At 47.0% G+C, this 18,273-nt stretch overlaps 1 protein-coding gene across 1 annotated transcript; it reads left to right on the top strand.

Annotated features, from left to right (window-relative positions):
- Positions 1 to 500: 500 nt before the first annotated feature.
- LOC308155102 (actin filament-associated protein 1-like 1) lies at positions 501 to 12,765 on the top strand (the record flags this gene model as incomplete). The annotated part of the gene is made up of 19 exons (XM_080528345.1): positions 501 to 537; positions 3,513 to 3,638; positions 4,171 to 4,254; positions 4,539 to 4,633; positions 4,745 to 4,856; positions 5,024 to 5,116; positions 5,400 to 5,659; positions 5,787 to 5,966; positions 6,202 to 6,297; positions 7,180 to 7,273; positions 7,964 to 8,119; positions 8,465 to 8,676; positions 8,853 to 8,998; positions 9,693 to 9,765; positions 10,805 to 10,934; positions 11,324 to 11,491; positions 11,850 to 12,055; positions 12,320 to 12,448; positions 12,726 to 12,765. 19 exons carry the CDS (start codon positions 501 to 503, stop codon positions 12,750 to 12,752), a joined length of 2,424 nt encoding a protein of 807 aa, XP_080384471.1. The 3' UTR covers positions 12,753 to 12,765.
- Positions 12,766 to 18,273: the final 5,508 nt, after the last annotated feature.

The raw sequence follows: 18,273 nt of genomic DNA, 5'->3' as shown, positions 1-18,273 counted from the left end.
CAAAGAGGAGTGTAAGATTTAAATCATAGATTGTGTATGTAAAGAGTCACACACAGAGAGAGTGTGAGAGAGAGGAGAGAGAGAGAGAGAGAGAGAGAGAGAGAGAGAGAGAGAGATGGGGGCGAGAAGAGGGAGGGATAGAGGAGAGGGAGAGTAAAAGAGGGGGGAGTAACAGCAGGAGAGACAGAGAGAGAGAGTAAATTCTTTGGGCCCAACCCACTAGATACCAGATACCACAGTACCAGAGCAGGAGAGCAAGGGAGGGACTGATCCAGTGAGAGTGAAGGAGAGAGAGAGAGAGAGAGAGAGAGAGAGAGAGAGAGAGAGAGAGAGAGAGAGAGAGAGAGAGAGAGAGAGAGAGAGAGAGAGAGTGACACCTCAGCCACAGACCTACGCTGCCTAGTATGTGTTTATAGACCTCAGCCACCACAGTGACAGAAGACATGCACAGCTGATGGCTGGATCACCACACAATCTCTCACTGGATCTTTTTTTGGAAAATGGTGGGCTTCTCTTCCTCTTCAGCTGTTGAGGCCGGTAAGCACCACCACACTGAATTTGGCTGGCTGGTTTTACTGTCTTGGCAGGCTTATATTGTCTCTCTCTCTCTCTCTCTCTCTCTCTCTCTCTCTCTCTCTCTCTCTCTCTCTCTCTCTCTCTCACACACAACCATAGGCTAGTGGAGGCTGGTGGAGGTAGAAATCGGAGGACGGGCTCATTGTAATGCATGGAACGGAATGAGGAATGGTATCAAACACACATTTGGTACCGTTCACGTCGTTGATACCATTCCTTATTCCGTTCTGTGCCTTACAATGAGCCCGTCCTCTGATTTCTACCTCAACCAGCCTCCCCTGCTCTACTCAGTGGTCTCTCTGTGGGCTGTGTTTGTCTCAGGATCAGGGGTGGAACATCGGGATTAGAGACAGTTGTCTGCTGTGCTCCTACTTCATGTGTTGAGACTGGTCTATTGTCCCAACTGTAAACCATTACATCCTGTGGATGGAGGAACTTTTTTAGACCTTTTCTCTGACAACTTTTCAGACCGACTTTTCAGTTCATTCTGTTTTGATAGGGCCAATTATTTCCTTTTTCCTTGTCCATTCATTCAGTCGGGGGGGCATTTATTTATAGAGGGATATCTGTTACACATCTTGATGCGTTCCATGTTTTCCTGCTTGGTTTATTATGCAGACCCCCCATAGATGGTGTTTTTACTTGTTGTTTTAAAAGTCTACTAAATCATACTTCAGTTCAGACTGAATCTCTCTAGTGTACATTACTTCAGTTCATTTTTAGGAGTCTCTGTGGCACAAAGAGATCTCTCTGACAGCTCCGGTTGTCACCTGGAGCTGGAGGTTTGTCATGTTAATTTAATAAGGTTTCTTTTGTGTCCTTTGTATGGCCATCCCTTCATGGTTCTTGTCCTCAATCAGTTGACCGGGCAACCTTGGGGTATAAACAAACATTCTGACCACCCTAGACGTTATGGCACCTCTAAAACTAGCCACTCTCTTCCTGGATTACAGTATTTGTTCAGTCAGTTATTATAAACCCATCCACAAACACAGCGGTTTTGTTTTCTGCTGATGGTGTTTATGCTCATCTCCGCACTAAGGGTCAGTGGGTGTTGTGGTGTAGCTGCTGGTAATGCATAAAGGTAAACCAGTCGACAGTTTCTGACTGGATTTCAGGGAAAATATGACGACGCAAACTGAACCATACAATTATGTCTGAATCCACATGAAGAGGTCTGCTCACCGTGCACTTCAGGCTCTTTGGTCTTTGAAGCTGTTGAGTTTGTTTGTCTAAGAGAGCGTGGAGGTCTAGTGGGAGGGAGGGGGGGGGAGGGAGGGGGGGGGGGAGGAGGGGGGGGGGGAGGGAGGGGGGAGGGAGGGGGGGGAGGGAGGGGGGGGAGGGAGGGGGGCGGAGGGAGGGGGGGGGAGGTAAAAGAGTGAAACCGACAGGTTGTTTGATCTGGTACGAGGAAAGATAGAACAACAGCCTCCCGTGCTAGAGAAACAGTCCCATATTAGAGCGATTACCCTCCACCAGGAATAACATCACATCTCTCACATCTGTGGACCTGGAGGGAAAACAGGTAGCTAGTCTGGAGAGATCACTATCTGCACCGTGAGGGCTTTCTGCGTCTGTGCTTTCCCTACCCGCAGTGTGTGTGTGTGTGTGTGTGTGTGTGTGTGTGTGTGTGACACTCTAGGTCAGTGCCTGGTACTAGATCCCAGTGTCTCATCTCCTATCAGCTCAGGCATGCCCCCCCCACCCCCCCAGTAGTGATAAGATAACAGCCATGTGGAGCCTCTCATCCATGGAAAACCAGAACTGATCACCACGGTTACTTACTCAACAGATGTTACTCTGCTCTGATCTGCTGCTTTCAGTAGTGGTGATGGTGGTGGTGGTGGTAGTGTTCATGCACGCATGTGTGTGTGTGTGTGTGTGTGTGTGTGTGTGTGTGTGTGTGTGTGTGTGTGTGTGTGTGTGTGTGTGTGTTCTGGGAAGACCCCTCCCACGATGCCAGATGGAGATGCTGAGGTTCCGATGAGGAAAACATTCTTGTGTAATATTCCCTAACATGGGGGCGCTTGGGTGGCGTAGCGGGTTGGGCGTCGACCATGTGGCCGCGGGGTCCCCGGTTCGAATCCGGCCGGGGACATGTCCTGCATGTCATCCCTCCTCTCTCTCTCACCCATCCTTCCTGTCTGGTTCTCCACTTTATCTGTCAATGGAGATGAGGAGTATGAGTGGGACTGCCCCACTCAGAAAAAAATAACTTTTTTTTTTTTTTAAATAATAATATTCCCTAACATGGGCCACCTCTTCTTCCTGCACACTGCTGAATGTGGGTCGTGTCTCTGACACAGGCAGATGAAACTCTATCACACCTGTTTATTGCATTAGGCCCACGCCTTCAGGGCCTCACGTTGTGTAATTATTATTTTGGCTCTGCTCTTCCAGCCACGGATCCAATATCCAGATGTCTGGTGTTAACTGTCATGGCAGAAGGCCTCTATTCCACCATCGCCATGGTTGTTGTCAGCCTTGACCATAGGCTGTGTGGAAGTCATGAGGAAGACCTCAAGATGTTCATTGTCTGATTGTTGGTTGGAATGTACTGTCATGTCCTTACCCTGAAAGTAGAGTCCACGCGGCAGGAGTTCAAAATAGGAGTTCAAATAGCCACTACTAACTTCTGCTGACACTTTAGACACTTTTAACACAAAATCAATGGTTGTGAATGTTGTCAAGAGTCAAAGTTCAAGAGTCAAAGTTGGCTAATGTTAGTAGTGGTAGTAGTGGCTATTTAAACAGCTCTGAGCCATGGATCACAGTTTCTCCTGGCCCATGGACTACTTTCAGGGGAAGGAACTATCTGACTAGAAGGTGTAAACACAAAAAAGTCCCTTCTTTGTTAATACCTTACAAAACATTTGTTGTGTAATCAGCTTTACAAAGATAAGCCATAATGTTGCTGTTGTTGTGGTTGCCTGTAGCGATGGAGCACCTGGTGAGTGAGCTGAACGTCCTGCTGAAGCTGCTGGAACATGAGAGTGTGAGCACGGCCACTGCCGAGAAGATGACCACAGTCAGGAGCCTCTTGGGACAGCTCCAACCATCAGGTGAGGGGGGGAGGGGGGGGGGCAGGAGGGAGAGGGGAAGAGAGAGAGAGAGAGAGAGGGAGGGGAGTGGACAAGGAAGGCGGGGGTGGAGGGAGGGAGGGAGGGAGGGAGGGATGTTGGGGGGAAAAGAGTATGAAGGAGGGACGGGGGAGAGAGAGGGAGGGCGGGGGGTTTAGGGAGGGAGGTTGGGGGAGAAAGAGAAGGAGGGAGGGAGAGTGACACGTGGGGTTGAAGAAAGAGAGGGTGAAAGAGAGGGTGGGGGTGGGGGGCATTTCTCCTGGTTTGACCTCCATCTCTGAGGGTGACCAGAAACAGGTCAAAGTTAGGTGAGACCCAGGCAGTCAAGGCGCTCAACCTCCTCCTCCCCATTCAGTCAAATGTACTGCTGTTGAATGTAGGATGGGTAGTTTCATTAATGCCCTATGTCTATGATGTGCTGAGAGTGATAGGTGAAAGCCCTCTTCTCTGTTGGCAACATGAGGTTGTGTTGATCGTTAACACAAGCCCTGACCTGTTTTTCCCTCTGCCGCAGTGAACGGATCCGACTTCATTTACATGAACACGTCTCTGTATGGAAATGGCACCAGCTTCGTGGCATCCCTGTTTGAGGAATTTGGTGGGTTCACGATCATATCAAACCCTGGAGATAGTGATTTAGGTAGTGAATAGAGTTTACAGTCATACCAAACCAGTGTCTGTTTTAACATATCCCTGATATGGTTAAGCATTATGCGGTTGCAAGATCTGGCAACTATGATTGGCACAATCGGATTGTTTTCAAAGGTGCATTCCAGTCATGCTCAAATACCGATATATACAACCCTTTAATTGAATCCATTTGTTGTCATTTAATTTAGATCACTAATACGATTGGGACTCTTTGATGTTCTGTTTCAACAGATTGTGACTTGCATGAGCTCAGAGACTCCCAGTCCCCTGAGGAGCTGAAGGAGCCTGTGGAGGAGGACGGCTCTAAAATACCTCCATCAAAATCTGTAAGAGAGACTCTTCTACGGAATAAAAACCACCATAACTCAGTCAATTATTATTTCCTAATTGTTCTTATTTGACATTAAGAGTGGTTCCGTGTTATGATTTCTCCTCAGAGTCCCACAGTAACGCCCCCTCCTCTGCCGGCCACGCCCATTCCAGAGGACTACTATGAGGAGGCGGTGCCCCTGGACCCAGGCACAGTCCCCCAGTACATCACCACACGCAGTGAGTAGACTGTCTCTTTCTCTTTCTGTCTCTCTCTCTCTCTCCTCTCTCTATCTCTCTCTCTCTCTCTCTCTCTCTCTCTCTTTCTCTCTCTCTCTCTCTCCTCTCTCTATCTCCGTAGATAGCTAACAATCCCCCCTCTCTCCTGCTCTCTGTTCTGCTGACAGACAGCTCCAGTCCTTCCATTGAAGACGCCTATTATGAAGATGCTGATAACAACTACCCCATCACACGACTCAACGGCCCACGCAAGAACTCCTGTGAGTCTGGCATCTGTGTAGCACTTCATACACTGTGGAGATTCATTTGTCCTCGGCTACATATATATTTCTATATTTGAGGAGTTGAGGAGGATTGAGGAGGATTATATGAGAGCACGGTCCACACACACAAGAAATAAGACTTATTAGTATTTCAACAAGGCCTTTTTTTATATAATAAGGCAAGGGGAAGAGGAGCTTTGTGTTATTAATATCTGATATATGTTCATATCTGTTATATGTTCATATCTGTTATCCATGATCTATTCCAACTTTTCTGCAGACAACGATTCAGATGCCCTGAGCAGCTCGTACGAGTCGTACGATGAAGAGGATGAGGAGGGGAAGTCCCATGGCAGAGTCAGGGTCAGAGACAGAGACGCAGACAGAGACGCAGACAGGGACAGGACCCAGCGGTGGCAGACGGAGGAGAACAAAGTTGGTCCCATGAAGGACTGTCACATCTGTGCCTTCCTGCTACGCAAGAAACGCTTCGGCCAATGGGCCAAGCAGCTGACGGTCGTCCGTGACAACAGGTTACAGGTGGGGGGCGACTGACACTCCTTGTCTCTTGTAGAACAGAATCACGGAAACGAATGAATGATTGAATTTCTAATTTGATGTCATGCGAACCCATCATAGAAGTAGTTTGTTTCGTCCTCCTCTGCAGTGCTACAAGAGCATCAAGGACAGCAACCCTCACATCGAGCTGCCCCTGAACCTGTGTAACGTCATCTACGTGCCCAAAGACGGGCGGAGGAAGAAGCACGAGCTGCGGTTCTCTCTGCCCGGGGGAGAGGCCTTAGTCCTGGCCGTGCAGAGCAAGGAGCAGGCCGAACGCTGGCTCAAGGTACGGCACGGCTCTTCTCTTTCTTTCCTGCCTCCCTCCCTCCCTTCCTTCCTTTCTTCCCCCCTTCCTAACTCCCTCCCTCCCTTCCTTACTTTCTTTATGTCCCTTTTTTCCCTAATTGGTTGAGGGTGCTGCTCACAGGCCTTTTCAGAGTTTGTATCCTATCCTATTGTATCCTATTATAGTGACTATGTGGGGTAAATCAATTCAATTCTGTTTGTGCTCCTGTGTTCAGGTGATCAGGGAGGTTGGTAGTCAGGCGGCCAGCAGCAGTGAAGGGCTGGAGGGCTCCTCCTCTCCTATGATCCAGAGGAAGATTGAGCTGGACAAGGTGGTTCTAATTTAACTCTTTACATCCAGTTACACTTATACCGGTGTACCAACCCTGTCATTACTGTAATAACAGCTTTATAACACGTTGTCTCCTATAAACAGTTAGACATTAGGAATTGTAGACGAAACTAGAATTGGAGATGGTGGGTCTATGTCTCAGTGACACCCCCCCCCCCACACACACACACCGCCCCCCTACAAAGCCCCAATACCCCAATCCAACACTCCCCTGTCCCCCCACCCCAACAATCCCCAGCCCCAACTACCCAACATTCCCCAGAACCTGTCCCCTACACCCCAACACTATCCAGGCCTCAGTGTCTGCTGAATGCCCATGTTGTTCCTGGTTAACTCTAACGGACTCAGACCCTCTCAGTGTGTTTTTATAAGCTATATTTCACATCCACGTTCATCAGCATCAGCACAGCCATTAGCACGGTGGAATACCCAGACGGAGGGAAAACACTGTTCTGACAGACTTGGGAGACGGACCGACAGACAGACAGACAGACAGACAGACAACCCCCCCCTTGTCAGGCTGTCTGATCGTTATCAGTTAATTGATGCTCTGTTGACACAGTGTTAACACTCAATAAGGGGGCTGGGGGGATGGGAGGTGGGGGTCATGGTGTCGTCGTGCTTGCTGACTCTGATGAAAACAAAGTCCAAAAGGTTTAGCAATAAGGACAGAACGTCTGAGAAACAGAGAGCTTTGCAATTAGAAAGTCAGACTGTGAAACCCATGACCCATTTCAGCATTATGCTGAGACGGGTGGTGTTTTTTCAGGCAGTGTACCACCATGTGTGTGTATTTGTGTGTGTGTGTGTGTGTGTGTGTGTGTGTGTGTTTCCCCCACTAATCTACTTTTCTCTCTCCTAGTTACTGTCAGCTGACAAGCACACCTCCGACTCCGACAGTGCCGTCACTGGTGACATTGTGTCGTCTGGTGTCGTCAAGGAGAATGGTGAACAAGGTGATGATCCAATAATGCCGTAGTCTACCAGACTGCCCTCATTGTCTGGACTCAGCAGTCCATACTGTCGCTTTATATTAACTTATCTGCACTCTGATGGACTCACTCTACATTGTGAAAGTGTATTCTAGACTAATCCAGGATTCATTAAGATGTAAAGACATTTGAACCTTACATACAGAGAGTTTGTGTTGTGTATTGAAACGGTGAGGAGTCACTGACTCCTGCAGAGAGACATGTAACAGTATGTAGGGCAGTGGAAGAGGGGGAAGGACAGTGTTCTTGGGTCAGAACCGGGCCAAAATGTGTATGGTTTACAAAAAGGCAGATGAAAGAGACAGGAAGGGAAGCCCGGACCAGATACATCCTTCCTTCCTGCGCTCTTCCTGCTATTGTCCCACACTGATGACATCATAGGACGACCACAAAGCAGAGAGCTGCACCTGGTCAACAGACTGGAAGACACTTAAAAACAAAAAACGTTGAAAAAATTCAAAACAACATTTTCAGAAGCACTGAACTAAATGTGTCTGCCAGTGTCCAGTTCAGAGTTCCACACAACTCAAACAAAAACAATAAATCCATTAACCAAAAAACAGACACTTCCTCATGAATAACATAGTTTCCTTGAAGCTGTCTTTGTTGCTCTTTGCTCGCGGTGCTGATTCAGGTGTGTTTGTGTGTCTGTAGGGAAGGGGAAGAGGGGGGCGTTCTCGGAGCTGACGGGGTCCATGAGCAGAGCGGCGGGACGAAAGATCAACAGGATCATCAGCTTCTCGAAGAAGAAACCTCCCCTCCCTGGAGACACCCTCTCCTCCTCCTACCACGATGACAACCCTCGCTGTGGTGAGGACAGAGCACTGATGTCCTTTTTTGATGATGATGATGATGATGATAAACTGTATTTTCATAGCACCTCTCATTCAGGTTTCGCAGCTTAAAGTGCTTTACAATCAATAGGCACATGAAAATATCAAATGTATGTCCCTGTTTGCTGAATATACATTCATTCCAGTGCATACAGTCCCCGGTATTCAAGGTCACTTACTACTGTGGTTCTATTCACAGTTTCATGCTTTCTTACATTTTCTCCCTGTTACTACTACTGCCAATTACCTAGCTATTTCCTTTGTGGTAAAAGCCTACAGTGAGCGTATTGAGTATTGAGAGTACTCCCTCTCCACTCCTCAGGCTACCTGAACGTGCTGGTGTCCCAGTGCTGGAGGGAGAGGTGGTGCTGTGTGAGGTCTGGTACTCTGTACCTGCACAAAGACAGGTCCGACCTGCGCACCCATGTCAGCGCTGTGGCCCTCCACGGGGCTGAGGTGGTCCCGGGGTTGGGGCCCAAACACCCTTTCGCCTTCCGCATCCTGCAGGAGGGCAACAAAGTGGCGGCCTTAGAGGTACGTGGCTAGGGTTACGCCAGTATGTGATGGTCAATCAATCAATCTATCAATCAATCAATCAATCAACTTTATGTAACTGTTTTTGTAACTCTTCTTACATAGAACATGAAAGTCGTCATGAGAAGGAGAAATTAAAAAGGTGTGTGTGTGTGTGTGTGTGTGTGTGTGTCCAGGCTAGCTGTTCTGAGGAGATGGGTCGTTGGCTGGGCGTCCTGCTGGCAGAGTCAGGCTGTGCCACCAGCCCAGAGGCCCTGCACTACGACTACGTGGACGTGGACACCATCTCCAACATCCAGGACGCAGCCAGACACTCCTTCCTGTGAGTCTGACACCCAAAAGTTCATCCATTCCAAATCACGGAAAACACTTGCTCTATTTGGAGGTGACTGGATAGATATTGTAAGGCTGCATTTACACCGCCAAGTGACACAATTCTGATTTCTTGATTTCTTACTCACATGTGGCACAGATCTGATATGTAACATGTACATGTAACCAGTAAAAAAAACACATTGAATCTGATATTCTCAGATCCGATTCAGGCCTCATTCTCATGCCGGCCTCAATCAGATACGAATCGGATATGTGTCATTTCGACTGCAGTCTAAGGTCGCTCAATGCTGATTTGCACGTCATTGAAACTACGACAGTCTTCGCATTTTGATGACGTTTGACGTGAGTTTCACTCATTCTCGTTTCATTCGATGTACGCATGGGGGTCATTTCAAGTGTCACCAGTGTAAGCACAGGTATCAGATATGGGTCATTTGAATAAGTAGGTGTAAGCAGGCGTTCCAAAAAATCGGATATAGGCACTAAATCGGAACTAGGCATTACGACCTGCGGTGTAAATGCAGCCTTAGCAACATGTTCTCATTCTCCGATTAGCTATTTTTGTTGCCAGATTGCATTACATCTATCAATCCTATTAGATCAGGAGGAGGTTTGGAATTCAGAAATGATGGTGGGTTTTTTACGCCTCTTCCTCTCTCTTCCCTGTTCCTGTCTCTCAGGTGGGCGACTTCCTCCAGCAGTGCCTCCACAGACTCCAGGACCTACGACGAGGTTCCCTATGAGAGCGTGTTGGTAAGGAGGGAGAAGGAGCTGGAAACACGCTTTAACTAGTCCACTCATATATTGTGACACAGCATCATTACGAAACACACTTTCAAGAAAAACTGGTTAATCAAACAGCATGAGGCCTTGTGTTGATACTTACCGAGCAGCAACAACCCGTAATCTCTTACAGAAAGCCAGGCATCCTGTGGTTTAAATTTACTCTTAATTCAGTGACTGTGTGTGTGTGTATGTGGGTTGTGTGTGCTCACACCCAGAAATGCAGCTGGAGGCCTCCTAAAGGATCCAGTTGATGAATTATCTCTTGTTTTCTTCCTCCCATAGTATGTCCCTACAGTACCAGGGAGTAGGAGTCAGGGTGTGTTTGATATGAGTGCTGTGTGAAAGCCTGCTGAAAGCCCTGAGCTTCCTCTGAGCATATGTGGGAGGTTAGGGAGAGCTCCATGGATGAGTTCTGGTGCAGAGCTGGATCCAAAGCAGTTTGGATCTGTATGTTAGCAGCAGAGAAATCACTCACACAGCCGTCTGCTTTTTGGGAAACCCATCTGGGAAATGTCTCATTGGGGGAAAAGATCGAAGATGAAAATAATATCCAGCCATGCTGTGTCAAGTCTTTCCTACCACCCAACATGAATACAAATGTAATAATAATAATGATAATAATAATAATAGATTTGATTTGATTTAAAAGTGCTTTTCTCAAACTCAAACAGAAGAAAGGAAAACTTTAGCTTTCATGACTTTACTGTGGTAGTTTGTATTAGTTGTGTGTTTCTCAATTCACAGTTAAAGACTCTGACTGTTTGTTCCACTTTAAGAGGGTAGCTTGTTTAGCAACTTGAGGTCTCGATTCTCAGACGCAAATTCCAAGAAATCTTGCAACACTTCCACGCACATATTAGTGAGACACGTCTCATCTGTTGTTCTTCCCTTTGCTGTATTTCTTCTTCTCCCTGCCCTGTATAACAATGTTTAACCCTCCCTCCCCCTTCCCACCCCTGCCTCCCTCCCTGCCTCCCTCCCTCCCTCCCTCCTCTCTCCTCCCCAGCAGCAGGAGGAGCCAGAGCCCAGAGCAGGTCCTCAGGTGAAACGCCACTCTTCCTTCTCCAGCAGAGACACACAGAAGGTGGAGCGCCAGGTCAGCGTCCAGAGACACGGCTCCAATAAGTCTCCAGGGGGTAGGTCTGCACAGCCGCCATCCAACACCAAAGCAAGACAAACCAGTCCCCAGTGGCTGAGCCACGGCTGCCTTAATAGGTCATCGTAATGTTAGACCGGGGGAGTCTGGTGGAGGTAGAAATCAGAAGACGGGCTCAATGTAATGCATGGAATGGTTTCATACGCATGTGTTTGCTACCGTTCCTCATTCCGTGCCATGCAATCACAAAGAGCCCCTCCTCCAATTTCTACCTCCACCAGCCTCCACTGTGTTAAGACAGAAATGGCATAGTTGTTTAGAGTATGAAATGAAATGAGTATTTTTTAACTCTGAATGTGCTCTCCGCTTGTTAATGTTGTTGATGTTGTTGATGTTGATGTTGTTGTTGTTGTTGTTGTTGTGTGTTAGATGCGAATCAGTATGCGAAGTATGGTAAGACCAGAGCCGAGGAGGATGCACGGAGGTACCTAAAGGAGAAGGAGGAGCTGGAGAAGGAGAGAGAGCTCATCAAGAACGCCCTGCTGTCACTACGCAAGGAGAGACGTGAGGTGAAGGAGGAGCTGAAGAATGCTGCAGGTAAGAGTTCTTCACACAAAACACAACACAACTCATTTATGGGCCTTGTTTTTCTCTCTCACACACACACACACACACACATACAGTACACACACACACGTACGCATACACACACGCACATACCAAAGGTATGCGTTTTATTACATGACACTTTATGAATGTTCACATGACATTTGATTGACTCTTTTTTTTTATTTTTATGGTTCAACAAGTCTGCTCCTTGTTTGAAATGTTGCTCATGAAACAAGCCAATGTGTTTATGGCATGGTTTATCGGCGCCACCTACTGCTTTGCAACAGTATCACAGTTCATTCCTTGGAGCCTCATGTCATGTGTGTGTGACTGTGGCCCTTCCCAGCAGCAGGTAAGCAGCAGGCAGGTCTGGAGAAGCGTCTGGCCCAGCTGGAGGAGAGCTGCAGGGGGAAGGAGGGCGAGCGTGTGGATCTGGAGCTCCGTCTGACCCAGGTGAAGGAGAACCTGAAGAAGTCGCTGACCGGAGGAGTGATAGGACCACCCACAGACAGCAAACCTCCCACTAAGCCCCCCAGCAAGCCCACCAGCAAGGTACCTGTCCCTATGTTCAATGTATTAATGATCGTATACAATGTATTCATGACATAGTAAAATACTACAGACCATGTTGTTTAGTGTAAAATATCCACTGAAAGGGAGAACACACGGTTGATACCATTCTTCATTCCATTTCATGCATTAAAATGTCCCGTCCTCCGATTTCTACCTCCACCAGCCTCCCCTGAGTACAGGGCATGTAAAACAGTCTTAACCTAGTAAAGGATATTCACGATGTCTCTTCTCTCGTGCGTCCAGGTGCAGAGCATTAAGGTTGAGAATGTCTACAGCGAGACGTCCTTGCCAGTGAACTGTGCTGCTGAGATGCGGAAGCGGCCCCCCTCCATGTACGCATCCGCCAGGGGGAACGTCATGCAGAAAGCCAAGGTACAATACTGTAGTTGTCACCAAGAACCAAAGGTCCAACTAACATGTACTATCTGAACATGACAATGATCAATGTTCATTATTAAAACCACAGATCACAGACGTTCTTTGACAACAACCTTTACTTCGCAAAATAGGTATCTTTTACAGTAATACAGTAAGACAGGCCTGATATATCATACTACACATGTGTTGTATGTATTTGTAAAAGAAATAAATCAAATCATTAAGTGTTATGTGTTCATCATTCCCCTTATGCTGATGTCCTGGTTTTCAGGAATGGGAGTCTAAAAAGGGGACTTAAAGAGACACGGCCCCTGACGGTCTGAGGCCCCTGACGGTCTGAGGCCCCTGACGGTCTGAGGCCCCTGACGGTCTGAGGCCCCTGACGGTCTGAGGCTGTGGTTCCCTTGGGACATGTTGGTGCTGGGGTTTGAAAGACAAAGAGAAGGAGGAGGACGGCTGACAGCAAAGTGGAGACACATTTTCCTCACCTTCTCTTCTCCCCCTGTCTCTGTCTGCACATCCATGAACTGACGTGGAAACTCAACTCCTAGACTCCAGAGATATGACAAAGATAAAGCACTGCGGCTGGAATTCTGGAGGAATGCCATTCAAAACTCTGTTAACAAATAGGAAACACTTAAAAAATTCTTTCTAGCATTACACTTGTTTTGTGATTCCGTATTTGCTTGTGTCGCATGTGATATTGTAATAAGAGGTGGGAAGAAATGTTCTGGGGACTCCGAAGGCATACAGTCCATGCAGGACTCCATCTGAGTGGTGGACTTGAGATGTTGAGAGCAGAGAGATGTGCATTGGACTTGGTAAGTGCAATAGGACTGCGTTAGGACTTAAGTTCAAGTTTTGGTTAAACCTGCTTAGGACTCGTGCAAAGACGTTGTGTAAAGATGTAAGAAAGGATGGCAAAGGGAAAGAGCATGTTGTCAAGATTATAAGAGTGGGAGACGTTTCTCAAGGTGTATGGGACACTAATAAGCTGATTCCAGATCTGGAAACAGACCAAAAATGCCATAATATGACACCTGTATGTATAGAACATGTGAGACTAATTATGTCCATTAACAAAGATGTTTCCTTAATATGTTTATGTAATTCACTCACACTGTTTCTTACTGTAATATGAGCCTCTTATAATATAATTGAATATAATTGGATGACTTTTGCACTTTACTATGTCATTTTCTATTTGTATATACTGTAAAAGCTGTTCATTGAAATTGATGTCTGCCTATTTATTTTCCACATACGACTTTCCACTCCATAAACACACACACACAAAATGTGTTTAACTAAATTACCAATTACTTTACAAGGAAAGATGTTGAACAACACTAAAGCTACCCTTGAGAGAAATATAGTTAGTTAAACTAAGGCTTCTTTAAAAGTAGTTTACCACATCAAAACGACTTCAACAGTCGTTAGTTACTGAAAGATGACTCTTCTGTACAACTGAAATAACTGAAAGATAAAAACGTAGGGAGACAAGAAGCAGTATAATATACATATACATACTACATACAGTATAAATAGTTGGGACATTTGAAGTTCAAGGGCTGGAATAATAGTGAAACTGCAATTTCTTTTTTTTGTGGGGGGGGGGGGGGGATAAGTAGTGCAGTAGCTCACTACACTGCCAAATGGCAACAAAAACATTCACTGCAAGGATCTGAATTTAGTTTAACTACGTATAACACCGAGCTACTGCAAAACACACACACACACACACACTTAAAGTCTATTTGGGTACACAGTAAAGCATTACAATGACAAAGAACCCAAAATCTACAAAGGTCATACAGATATAGTCTGTAGAAATAGTCGGTACAGTCATACAAATAGCACCGTCTTCACCACACAGCTAAGCTTCCCACAACAGCTGACAGAATATCTTGCAAGCTGCTTTTTTTTCTTTGGGAGGCCTGCAATTTGCACACACACATGCACGCACACACTGTGTCACACTGTTCAGTAGTAAATATTACATTGTTAAAATAAATTACAATAAGTTATATGTTTTACAATAAATTCAATTATATTCAATTTAAGAGTGACTCCTGGAGATAATGTTGGGGAATGCCTGGACGTTATACCACTTTTATGACTTGAGAGGAACGGTCATAGCAGTAGACTTTACATGAGGCAGAAATCCTGACTTGAGATCTGTGCGTGTAACTCAGATTTCAACAGGTCGAGGTCGACAAGAGATTTGCGCCAGAAAAAGTAGTTATACGTGGTTGGGAGAGAACTGAAGTTAGGATATTTCGGCCTGAATGATCATAAAAAAAACTATCCCCATGGCTTCTGGATAGAGGTGTACACAGGGTTCCCACACCTTCTGAAACATCAAATTCAAGCACCTTTCAAGGACTTTCAAGCCTAAATGACACCCTATGGCAGGAATATGAGCATGAGGACCTGGAACAGTACACGTCGTCGGTTCTGAACCACATAGTGAACTGCACCAACTCAGTCACCGTGGACAAACGGGTCCGGGTCTACCCCAACACGAAGCCATGGATGACTGGGAAGGTCCAAAAACTGTTAAAAGAGAGGGACAACGCCTTCTTCGCAGGGAAGCGCACACCGCTGTACAGCTCCACCAGGGCCAACCTAAAGCGCGGCATCAAAGCGGCCAAGGCAGAGCACAGAGAGAAGATTGAGGAATGCCTCCTGAGCAACGACTCCAGGCGGATGTGGCAGGGGGTTCAGCAGATGACAAACTTCAGAGCCAACAGGCTCACAGCCGCAGAGGCGGGAAAGCTGAACACCTTCTACGCCCGGTTCGACGAGGGGCGAACGGAGGTAACCACAACACAGACACCACTCTCTCCAGCTCTCAGCAGCCTCACCCTCACAGAGCACGAGGTGAGACGCGTACTGAAGGCGGTGGACCCCAGGAAAGCCTCGGGGCCGGATGGCGTCCTGGGACGGGTGCTGAGAGACTGCGCCGACCAGCTGGCCGGGGTTTTCACCAACATCTTTAACCAGTCCCTGTCCCAGGCCACCGTCCCACCCTGCCTGAAAACCTCAACTATCATCCCAGTCCCGAAGAAAAGCACGGTGAGCTGCCTAAACGACTACCGCCCGGTGGCACTCACACCAATCATCATGAAGTGCTTCGAGAAACTAGTCCGGGCCCACATACACACACGCCTCCCGCCCAACCTGGATCCATACCAGTTCGCCTACAGAGCCCACAGGTCCACAGAGGACGCCATAGCGACGACTCTCCACGCCACTCTATCCCACCTGGAGAGGGGAAACAGCTACGCGAGACTGCTCTTCGTGGACTTCAGCTCCGCCTTTAACACCATCCTTCCAGACAGGCTAGTAACCAAACTACTAGACCTGGGTCTATCACACTCTATATGTGCGTGGATCAAGGACTTCCTGACCGACCGCCCCCAGAGGGTGCGGGTGGGCCCCCACACCTCCACAGCCCTCAGCCTCAGCACTGGGTCACCCCAGGGCTGCGTGCTAAGCCCCATCCTCTACAACCTCTACACCCACGACTTCACCCCCATCCACCCCAGCAACTACATCGTAAAGTTTGCAGACGACACCACCGTGGTGGGATGTATCTCGGGGGGGGACGAGGCGGCGTACAGGGATGAGGTAGAGCAATTGAGCAAGCTGTGCAAGGTTAACAACCTGCTGCTAAACAAGTCAAAGACCCAGGAATTCATCGTAGACTTCAGGAGGAAAAAGTCCGAGATCCTGCCCCTGCTCATCGACGGAGAGAGCGTGGAGATAGTCTCAAACCTCCGATTCCTGGGACACAACATGCGGGATGACCTGGCCTGGAAGGACAACACTAAAGGCACCATCAAGAGGGCACAACAGCGGCTATACACCCTGAGATGCCTCAAGAAACAACACAGCAAGAAGGAGATGCTGGTGGCCTTCTACCACGGCGCAGTGGAGAGCATCCTCACCTTCGGCATCTCCAACTGGTTCCACAGCTGCACGGCAGCGGAGAGAAGCGATCTACAGAGAGTCGTGAGAACAGCACAGAAGATCACCGGCGCCCCCCTCCCCTCTCTGGAGGAGCTGTACAAAACACGCTGTCTCAGGAGGGCCTCCAAGATCTCCAAGGACCCGACCCACCCTGGGCACGAACACTTTGTCAAGCTGCCCTCGAACAGGAGGTACAGGACCCCGGCCGCTAAGACAAACAGACTGAAGGACAGCTTCTACCACAGGGCCGTCAAGGCCCTGAACACAGAAAAGGCCTAAGTTCTGGGCCCAGGACAGTCCGGACGGATTGTATGGCAGCTAGTGCTGAGGCACAAACATGTACATTTTCAAGCCGGCAAACTGTGACACTTTAAAATAATGTGAAAAAATACTTTCTTGTGAAATATGACAACCCTAGTTGACTATCTGTGCAGTATAGTACAGTGGATTGTGTACATAGCCTCTATTGATGTAAACCAGCTCCTTACCTTCTTGTGATTTTATGCATCTATGCTTTTTCTAAAATGTGTTTCTTTTTCCTTTCCTAAACACCAGGGGAGCCTCCCCTCCTAAATTTCGTTGTTTGGTACCTGTACTGTAGCAATGACAAATAAAGTCTATCTATCTATCTCTATCTATCAATTCCCTCAATTCATTAATTCATTCATTCATTCAGACCACAATTCTGACTTCAAATTGAATTCAAAATAATACAAATGTATGCGAAAATAAATCTTACCAATATAGGTCTATAGCTAAATTGTAGCAAAATTACTGTTTGAGCGGTTTATTGTTTAATGCGAATGTGACTTGTGTAACAGAGTTGGGAATGTATGTTTAGTTGTGGTGAATGTAGATGAGTTTCGCCGTGCTTTGAGCAGCCCTGGTTGTTGTTGGAGCCCCCCTTTGGAGTTTGGGTGTACTGCAGGTCTGCACGTTCTTTGTCCTTCTCTTGTTGCCGTACTTGCGGTGGTGCGTCAGAACATGGCCGCCACCTTAATGGGTATGTGCGTGATGTGAAATGCTCCTCGTGTTTTGTTGTTTGTATGGAGAATCTTGTAATGTAGGGTGAAGGTGTTGGTGTAGTACTGTGCTGTTTGTTTTTACATGTATTGTGATGATGTGAAACAGAACATTTATTGTATGTTGTTTTGAACGTGCAGATTCACAAGCAGACCAGAGAAGAATTGTGTTCTATATGTCTTCTCTGCAGGTATGTCGCTCCACATGTTGTTTGTAATTGTTATTTGTAATGTTTGAGGGAAGTTTGTGTTCTTTCTGTGAACAAATTGTCCTGATGTGAAATGTACATAGACGGTGGTGGGAGAACATGGCCGCCACCTTAATGGATTCACAAGCAGACCAGAGAAGAATTGTGTTCTATATGTCTTCTCTGCAGGTCAAATAAACGAATTAAATGAAATAAGTTTGGCTGTTTGACCATCGTTACACTGGTGCCGTGACACGTCGATCTCAAGATCAGCTGAACGCCGATCTCCGTGGATGCTGCGTGGATGCCAGGTCTTAGTGTGATAGATCAAGTGTGGTCAGAGTATTATAGTAAATGGTCATTCAGTCTGAGGTCTGTGATTATATCAGTTTAAAAAGTGCTTTGATTGTTTTGGTTTTTATGTCCTGCTGTAACTTTATATTTTTTTTTTTTTAAACATTATTATTATTATTATTTTTTTCATTCAGTAATATTACACAACGCAAGTCTGTACCACTATGGCTCAGAGGCCAGGTTTTAATGATGAGATTTTTGCCAGTCCAGTGTTGCCTATGGGGAGGGGTGCATGGGGGGCATGTCAGAGCAGAGCAGACAGTGCTGTCATAGACATTGA

This window comes from Nansenia antarctica, assembly GCF_963989245.1.
Source record: "Nansenia antarctica genome assembly, chromosome: 4".
Taxonomy (NCBI): domain Eukaryota; kingdom Metazoa; phylum Chordata; class Actinopteri; order Argentiniformes; family Microstomatidae; genus Nansenia; species Nansenia antarctica.
This window is presented reverse-complemented; position numbering and strand designations above follow the sequence as displayed.